This window comes from Colossoma macropomum, unplaced genomic scaffold (genome assembly GCF_904425465.1).
Source record: "Colossoma macropomum unplaced genomic scaffold, Colossoma_macropomum, whole genome shotgun sequence".
Classification (NCBI taxonomy): Eukaryota; Metazoa; Chordata; class Actinopteri; order Characiformes; family Serrasalmidae; genus Colossoma; species Colossoma macropomum.
The window spans coordinates 11829957-11839529 of NW_023494793.1; the positions used below are offsets into that span (position 1 = coordinate 11829957).

The following is a 9573-nucleotide window of genomic DNA, read 5'->3' on the forward strand; positions in this document are numbered from 1 at the left end:
GCAAAAATGGGTACTGCAATCCAAATTCAAATTATTGGAGACAGTTGTCTGCCCCCGCCCCCTCCTCCCAAGACTCGAAGCTCACGCGGGTTGTCAGGTTGAGGACACTGAACTTACACAAACAAGTGCAATGTTAAACTTTGACAATGGCAAGCGAGGACAATTCGTACACTGTAAGCTGATCAGCTAATGTATACATTTGCAATGTTTTTATTGTTTGCAAATTATAAACCAGCTCATGTGGATTTTTTATAACTCTGTATGTTGGCTAGATGGCTAGATGCATGGCTAGCTACAGTGGAGGAAATAAGTATTTGATCCCCCACTGATTTTGAAAGTTTGTACTCTGACAAATAATTAAACAGTCTATGATTTTTATGGTAGCTTCATTTTAACAGTGAGAGATGGAATATCAAAAAGAAAATCTAGAAAATTAAATAATATTTAAATAAAAAATAATTTGCATTTCATTGAGGGAAATAAGTATTTAAAAACCATGACTAATGTTGGATCCCACAGACCACTGACACACCCTAATCTCAGTGAAGTCGTTACCTGCATGAGAGACACCTGTCCCAAATTGTCACCTGTATAAAAGGCCACCTGCCAACAGACTCAGTGACACTCCAACATCTCCACCATGGGCAAGACTAAAGAGCTGTCTAAAGATGTCAGGGACAAGATTTTTGACCTATACAAGGCTGGAATGGGCTACAAAGCCATAAGTAAGAAGCTGGATGAGAAGGTGACAACTGTTGGTGCAATTATTCGGAAGTGGAAGTACAACATTACTGTCAATCGACCTCGGCCTGGAGCTCCATGCAAGATATCACCTCGTGGAGTCTCACTGATCATGAGAAAGACTAATGGTTAGTGATCTCAAGGCAGCTGGGACCACAGTCTCCAAAAAAACCATTGGTAATACACTGAGACGTTTAAAATCCTGCAGTGCATGCCAGGTTCCTCTGCTCAAGAAGGCTCACATCCAGGCCCGCCTCAAGTTTGCTAATGAACATATTAATGACTCCGAGAGAGACTGGGAGAAAGTGCTGTGGTCAGATGAGACCAAAATTGAGCTCTTTGGCCTCAACTCAACTCGATGTGTTTGGAGGAAGAAAAATACAGAGTATGACCCTAAAAACACCATCCCCACCGTCAAGCATGGTGGTGGAAGTATTATGTTTTGGGGGTGTTTTTCTTCTAAGGGCACAGGCCAACTTCACCGCATCGACGGGAAGATGAACGGGGCCTTGTATCGCAAAATCCTGGGTGACAACCTCCTTGCCTCCGCCAGGGCACTGAAAATGGGTCGTGGATGGGTCTTCCAGCACGACAACGACCCAAAACATACAGCCAAGGAAACAAAGGAGTGGCTCCATAAGAAGCATATCAAGGTCATGGAATGGCCTAGCCAGTCTCCTGACCTCAATCCCATAGAAGATCTATGGAGAGAGCTGAAGCTTCGCGTTTCCAAATGCATGCCTAAAAACCTTAAGGATTTGGAGATGATCTGCAGAGAGGAGTGGGCCAAAATTACTCCTGAAGTGCAAACGTTATAAAAAAACTACAAGAAACGTCTGACTGCTGTGCTTGCCAACAAGGGTTTTGCCACCAAGTATTAAATGATGTTTTACTAGGGGGTCAAATACTTATTTCCTTCAATGAAATTCAAATTAATTTTTATTTCTCATTTCATGTAATTTTCTCAGTTTTTCTTTTGATATTCTATGTGTCACTGTTAAAATAAAGCTGGCATAAAATTATGAGACGTTTCATTTATTTTTTTGTATTAAAACTTTTAAAGTCAGTGGGGGATCAAATACTTATTTCCTCCACTGTATATACAGTAGCCAAAGCTAAACCCAGAGCCCACTGTCCAAAGTCCACTGCTTCAAAAATACTCACTGCCTGGAATGAGGCTGAAGTCAGCTTTTTTATTTGAATCTGCCAGTTCCACCTTAGATGGTGCCACAGTTGTATTCTGGCACCTCAGGCTATTTGCTGGTTTCTTGTTTGAATTTGCCCATTCCACCTTAAATGGTGCAGCAGTTGCATTGTGGCGCCTCAGGCTATTTGTGGGCTTGTTGTTCAAATTTTCCCATTCCACATTTAAGATGGAACTGGAAAATTCGAACAACAAGCCGGCACAATTGGAAGTCAGCTTCAGCCTCTTCTGCCTTGGTAACCCAGCTGCATGCAGACCACAGAGTATGAATGCGAGTAGTCGAATGTTGAAATCACTTAAAATGTCCATCCCTGCTAGTAGCCGTGATAAATTAGGTAAGGTTAGCTAACCTCAGCTGAAGCCTGGTGCTCACCTGTTCAGGAGAAAATTAGCCATCTTGGCATGCATCTTAAACTCCTTGAGGGCTCTAAGCTGTCTCTATCTTTTGAATGCATCGGCAATATTTACTCGCATTTTACTGCGTTTCTGGTCATGGAGCTTTTTAGAAGAATGCAGAGGCTTTTTAGGTCAAGATCAAATTTGGTTGCTTCCATGGCTGCAGCACGCTGTGTTTGCCTGCTATTGTGTTTCATAACCCAGGGTATTGAAATGGTACTGAGAAATGGGCAGTGGGTGGGATCATGGGTCAAAACACACACAAACTTTCCATTCCACAATGTTTAACTTACCAGGTATTCTTAATCTCTGATGACATATCATGGTCATTTTATGATTTAGTAGAGTAAATGTATTACATATTGTTCCTCTAAGAATATCCAGAAAAAGAACATATAAACCAAATTGATTAGAGTGAACCAGAGAGAACATTCTAAAGCAGGAGTGTCTAATCTTATCTGATGATAAGAGTCAGAGTGATTGCAGGTTTGTATTCCAACAAGGCAGGAGCACACATGATCAGTTGTTTGAAGACTGAGAGCAACTGATTAAACAAGTGGAATCAGGTGATTCAGGTGACTCCTACTTGTTTGGAATAAAACCGGCAGCCACATCAGCCCCTTGCAGATAAGATTAGACCCCCTTGTTCTAGAGTCTTTCAATAATCTGACACAGGCAGGGTATACCAACCAAACAACTGACCTACTTCTTCCATCAAGAAGGGGAAAAACTGACAAGACTCCTTACAACAAACCTGCAGTGAGAACGGCACTAGCAGTAAATTAGTCAGAATTATTAGGTTAAGAGATGTGAAAAGGTGGAGGAATGTTTAATGCTTGACACACACTAACCTGATCATCTGGAGGACAGTGTTGTGAAGGATATACTGAGAAGGCAGAGGTAGTGCAGCTGTATCGCTAACTAGGCTAGCTACTGTAACTGATGTTAGCTAGGTCCAGAAACAATGAAAATACTTTTCTTCAACAAATAACACTTTGGCGTTGTACACTGAGGGGAAAATACTTTGTATAGGACATTAAATCCTCATCGGCATCCACAGATTAGCTGTTAGCTTAATAACTTATCTGAAGAGGCAGAAACTTACCAGTGACCCTCAGCTGTTTTTGGATAATTGAAGACGTTCCTCTGCCTGCTTCTATACGTTTGTGTAACACCAGTGTTGTTGCCAAAAATGGTAAGCACTACCATTATATTACATTACGTTGTTTTTGACCAAAGTTTACATTTTTTGCCATTGTTTTTTTTTCTTCCTTGCAGTTAACAAGATATCTGTTAATGAACTCCTACGGATACTCAAATATCAAAATTAGTCAGAATATCCACCCCTAGTAAAGATAAATTTTACTCCTGTCATCCCTTCTATTTTTTCATTAAAGACTGCTAAAAGACCTAGTGTACATAACAAGTCCTCCAACTATCTGGGACAACACAGCAATGACCTAACACTTCACCTTATCGACCACCTGGGATGCCACAGCAATGGCCCAGTAACACCTTAGTATCCACCTGGGATTCCATAGCAATGGCCCAGTAGCACCTTAGTAACCACCTGGGATTCCATAGCAATGGCCCAGTAGCACCTTAGTAACCACCTGGGATTCCATAGCAATGGCCTAGCAACATCTTAGCAACTGCCTAGGATAACATAGCAGCATCGTAGTAACCACCTTGGATTTCCTAGCAACAGCTTTGTCAAGCCAACTTAAAGTTTGTTCACAAATTTCCCACCTCTGGCTTTTCCATTATTGTTTTTATCAGTTGCAGTTAAGCTATTCTGAAATCTGGAGATGCTACAGCCCCCCCAGCACCACTACTTCATACAGCCCCCCAGCATCACCACTTCATACAGCCCCCCCAGCACCACCATTTCATACAGCCCCCCCAGCACCACCACTTCATTACTTCCCAGGTTGCCATCTGTGCACGTTTCCAAAGACTGCATGGTTAAATATGCGGTCTAGCAGTATGTGTCTCACTGAAGCAGTCTACTGTATGTCTAACTGTGAATTCTGCAGAAACAAATAAGTCTGCATGTATACAAACTTGTTGTCGGAAGGTTTTTTACTTCACTCCCTCTCACTGTTATTGACGTATATATGATAAGATAGAGGCAACATGTCTCAACAGGGAAAGGGGCTGGAATGAGACTGTCATAGGCCAGCCTTATGGGCAGTGCAGCAAAAATGTGACTTCATTCGGGTAGTGGTCACAGACCTCAGAACATTGATCCACGTTGAGCCTGCAACCATGGTGAGTTTACATGATTTCTCTGTTTACTAGTGCTGCTTAAATGAGATTTAAATGTGATTAATATCAATCATTTAAAGTCAGGGTACATTGAGGGTGACCTTAATTTAAGTGTAGCTGAGAAATGTACAAAAAAAACAAAGGACTCAAAAAGAGTAAATATAATTCTTTAATAATAAACATGATATAAAGCATATGCATAAAATTAAACCACAATAAACACAATAACAATTATCAATATAAGCAAATAAAATGATAACTCTATTATAAAACGAGAATAAGAAAAGGAAATTAATAAAATAAAAGTAATAATAGTAAATTACTTTTTAAAAATCCTAAAAATCAACTAAAAACTAAAATCAACTAAAACAGTTGTCGGCTCAGTGAAGGTGGTTAAAGATTAGAAGTTCAGTGACTCTTTTGATACTATGATCAAATAACTGGATTATTAAATCAACGTTGAAGGCTCTGAAAATCAGTGTATATATTTTTTTTTTCATTTCAAACTAATTTTTGGTTGTAGAGGGCATCAAATGATTTGCTGCTTGTACAGCAATCAGTAATCAGTGGTCACAGCAACATTGTTAATAGTAAACTGAATAAGATGCCTTAGGATTTAACCTTGTGGAACACCCATAGATGTAATACACCAAAAGTGTTGATTTCTTTAGGATCATTTTGATTACCTGTATATAATGTATATAATAATATACACAGAAATGACCTCACAATCAGTCTAGGACAGTGATTCCTAATCTTGGTTGTGATGTAACCCTTAACCTACATATTTTGTTGTCTTCCCTGCTCTAACACACATGATCTAACTTGTCAGACAGTTAGCAACCCCATTCTCAGGAAAAATGGTAAAATGTGCTGCGCAGCAGGCCAGAGCCTGTTAACATAAAGCTTCTGTAAGCCCAGAGTGCTGATCTAGGATATGTTCCTGCATTATAAATAAGTAAGGAATCTGATCCCAGGTCAGCACTGATATACTGAAAAGCTTTATGAATATAGGCCCTGCTTTGGGAACCGCTGGTCTAGGAGGCCAGTTATTCTTATTCGGAATGACCCGTGCTGGGATTCCTGAAAGTATTTCAGCACAAAGAAGACACTTAAATGGTAGAGTGAGCATAGCACTGAATACTCTCTCTAGCAGTTAAGATAATCTTAATTCTAAGATGGGAAATCAGAAGCAGGAGAAAGAAAACAGGAGTTTGAAATCTAGTTATGTCAGTGAAAATAATATAAATTTAATAAAACTGGACTTTTCTTACATTGAAAAGGAAATCTTGCTGGTTGTATCAATAAAAATAGTAGAACACTGCAGTTCATTAAAACACAAAAATTCTCCAGACAGAGTGCGGAGGTGTTTGTTTACTCCATTTGTTTACTTGCTCTTTGTTCCAAAGTCTGTGCTGAAGAGGTCAGTGTTCGTGGGGTTGGTGCTGTTTGCTCTCATTCCTCTGAATGATGCCGCCTGCTCAATGACGATGCTGAAAAGAGGTATCCATTTGCCAAGAGTTGAGTCATGTTATGCTCATGTTGGTTTATATTGTGATGTGTTACTAACTTTTGACCTTTTATAGGTGCGACTCATTGTCAGGACATCATGGATAAGACCTGGCACCCTGTGGGATCCTCCTGGACCAACGGCAAATGTGTTCAGTGTACCTGCAGTGCTTCTGCAATGAGCTGCTGTGATGGGTAAGTAAACCAAAGCTGTTTATGTCTGTCTAAATTGTTGTTGCAGTCGGAACAAAACCATTGATCCCCATTTTTGTTGTTTTGCCTTTTTTTAACATAGTTGAAAAATGTAAGCTGCCATTTACATTGTGACAAAAATCCAGGATGACCAGACCAGTAGAAATGGTCCAGATTGACTTAGAATAAAGTCTGGCTGCATCAACTTACATTGAAAGTTTTTTCTTCTCTTGTTAAAGTGCTTTTTTGGAGATATGAGATTTTGTTCCAAAAAGAATGATATGTACATCCGTTCCTTATCCTAAATGATCCTAAAGGACCCATGTTCTACATGTTTTGTGCATGTTATTTTTACCTTTGCGGTCCTCTTGAAATGTTTGTGTTGTTTTATATACCAAAAAAGCATCTTTCTATCTCTCTTTATCCCGTATAATTAAACAAAGTTTTGTTACTCTGCCTTTAAGACTGATATGTAAATGATCTCTAATCTGATTGGTCGCCCTCTGTTGTGCCTCATTCAAAAAGCAGGCCAAACCTTCACTGTGAATAGGCTAAAATGCTATAGGCTGAATAGGCGGTTATATGTAAATGTGTGACATCACAGAAACAATTTGCAATTTTTGCTGCTTAGTTTCTAAATAGGGACTGTATAAACTGAGGAGTGAACGGAGTGTTCTGAAATTTTAGCAGTGTTTATGTACTACTTCAAAATCTCATTTCCAAAAAGTTAGCAAAATTCACTTTTGCATTGTATGGGTACTTTAAACTTTCTAAAAGTCTGTAGAAAAGCTGATCAAACTCAATGTTATTTAAAACAAATTTGTACTACTTTTTTTTTTTAAAAATGGGTCTTCAAGGGTTGTTTAGTTAAAGGAATGGTTGTGTTTAGAAGGAGTTATATAGAACCATTTGAAACTTAAAGGGTTCTTTGCATGGTAAAATAGTTCTTCAGATTGATGGAGGATGTGTTGTATATGGTTCTATATAGAACTTTTTTAAAAATTGCTCTGTATAGCATCAGAAAGCATTCTGCCATTGTTACGATATCAAGCTTCTAACAAAAGAACCCTTTTGGGTGCTGTATAGAACCTTTTTTTTTTAATTACACCAGCCTGCAGAACACGTGAAGCACAAATATATGCTTAGTGTCTCTTCATGCTTGCTGCGCATGGCATGCTAATGGTTTCTAGCTAGAAACAGCACCACATTCTTTCTATTCTTGCTATTGTTCAGAGCAGCCCCATAATCAAAACAGCATACAGCTATTTTTTAAGTTGTTGCAGCAGCTTTGCACCAGTGCAGTAGAGTTTGATGGATTCATGAGGGGAGTAACTGGGAAATTAGCCAATCAGAACCTAGCTAATAACCAACTCAGATGCATGCACAGTTCTAACGGGGTGGTCAGAGTAGCCAGTGCCCCCCTGGAATCTGATTGGTCCCAGATGCAACCCTAAAATTTCTGCCGCATCATTGGCTTCCACGGAACAACTTTCCACCCCGCGCTCACACGCTCAGCCCCATATAAAGCATAGATAGTAGTTCTTGAATAACACCTAATGAGAAAATGCGAAGATACAATTTGTTGTGTTTGAAAACAGTCAAAACTAGCGCCCCTGTGTTGGAGGAGTGACTAGAGGCATCCTCGATGTTGATTGGTCAGTTGTGGAAGCCATATGGTGCATTTAGTAGGTGAACGTTGAAAGAAAAATAACATTCATTGCTCATTTTGTAAAAACTCTGGAGAATCTATCATCCACTTATTTTGAGAATGAAGAAACTGTAATGGTTATTGAATTTGGATAATTTGATAAACATAAAAACTGATGTTTTTATTAAGCTAAAAGTTGAGTATGTACCCCTTTGAATATGTAAAATGTAAATTCCAATAAATATACTATCAAAAAGTTTATATTAATTCAAGAAAATTTGTCAATTAATGCCAATTAAATGCCAAGCTTTACTGTATTTATAGCACTTATTCTTTTTTGTTTGTTTGTGACATACTGTATTATTTGCACTGGTATATTAATAATGCCCTTAATAATACATAGCACTCATTCTTTTGTGATATGCTGTGTTAACTGTTCTGGTACATTAATATGTCTTATATGTATTATGTATTATATGTATTAATATGTATAGAAATGTCCTTGGTAAAATTAAATAAATAGGTTTTTGATAAAAAATAAAATGAAATTAAAAATGGCCAGTTTTACAGCTTAAACTATAAGAGTGCGTTTAAATCATAGGCTACATTGCTGCATAGAAAACACTGTAAACAATGAAAAGAAGCAGATTAACACATTCTCAGCCACCATTTTAGACGTTCTGCACTTTTGTATCTACTTCACCTTGTTCTGAAGATGTTCCAGAGCAGATGCTCCTGATGAAAAGTGTTACTTTTACTTGACCTTCTTTGGATGTTCTGTTCTTTGATATTATTTTATTTCTTTCTTTTACAGATTGCCGTCATCTGTGCATTTTACTGAAGATTGCATTGTGGAGTACAATTATGAGACATGCACATATAAAGTGTTTAAAAGGAACGACAGGAATAGTCCATGCTCTCACGGCGCCGTCGGAAAGTGATAAAAAAAAAAAAACAGAAAATGAAGGCGGATTTCAGTGATTCTGAATTGATTTGAAGTGGCTTGTCAGTGGAGATAATGAATCTAACCAGCACTCAGAGCTGCAGCACACAGCAGTGGTGAAGTGCACAGTGATTTACATTCAAAAGCAGAAGTGTTTTAGTCCTGCTGCAAAATATAACTATAACCATTAATGGTAGACTGAAGATGCACATGTAAAGTACAGTCTAATAAAAGTCCAACTTAATCCCAACTTTCAGTTAGGAGTTTAAAATGCTGTACATCTATACTGGCTTACAGATAATGTTTCATAAACGCTTGCAAATGTATGGCACATTAAAGCAAGAATGCTTTTCTGTTTGGATAGTAAGTAAAATGGCTATATTTGTGTTGTACACATTGTGACCCCTGGTTCCTATCAGCACCACTGTAATGAAATCAGAGTCTGTAAATTTGACTGTAATGCATTTCACATCAAACCACTCCGAATGACTCTGTTTACATCTTACTTGAATTATTCAGAAATCTTGAGAAATTGGTGGAGTTCCCCTTTTAAGGCCACACACTCAGACTCTGTTTAGGCTGCCTCCTCATGGATGCTGTTCACAAACCCCCACGTGGCCTAGCTACACATGTAAAACAGACGGTTTTTCAAAGGTTCTTCGGTGAAGGGAA

At 38.6% G+C, this 9573-nt stretch overlaps 1 protein-coding gene across 1 annotated transcript; it reads left to right on the forward strand.

Moving 5' to 3' along the window:
- The first annotated feature begins 4489 nt into the window (after positions 1-4489).
- Positions 4490-9293, forward strand: LOC118813270 (beta-microseminoprotein-like). Its single transcript, XM_036578504.1, has 4 exons — positions 4490-4612; positions 6019-6112; positions 6196-6313; positions 8773-9293. The coding sequence occupies exons 1-4, from the start codon at positions 4610-4612 to the stop codon at positions 8897-8899; spliced, it is 342 nt and encodes a 113-aa protein (XP_036434397.1). The 5' UTR covers positions 4490-4609; the 3' UTR covers positions 8900-9293.
- Positions 9294-9573: the final 280 nt, after the last annotated feature.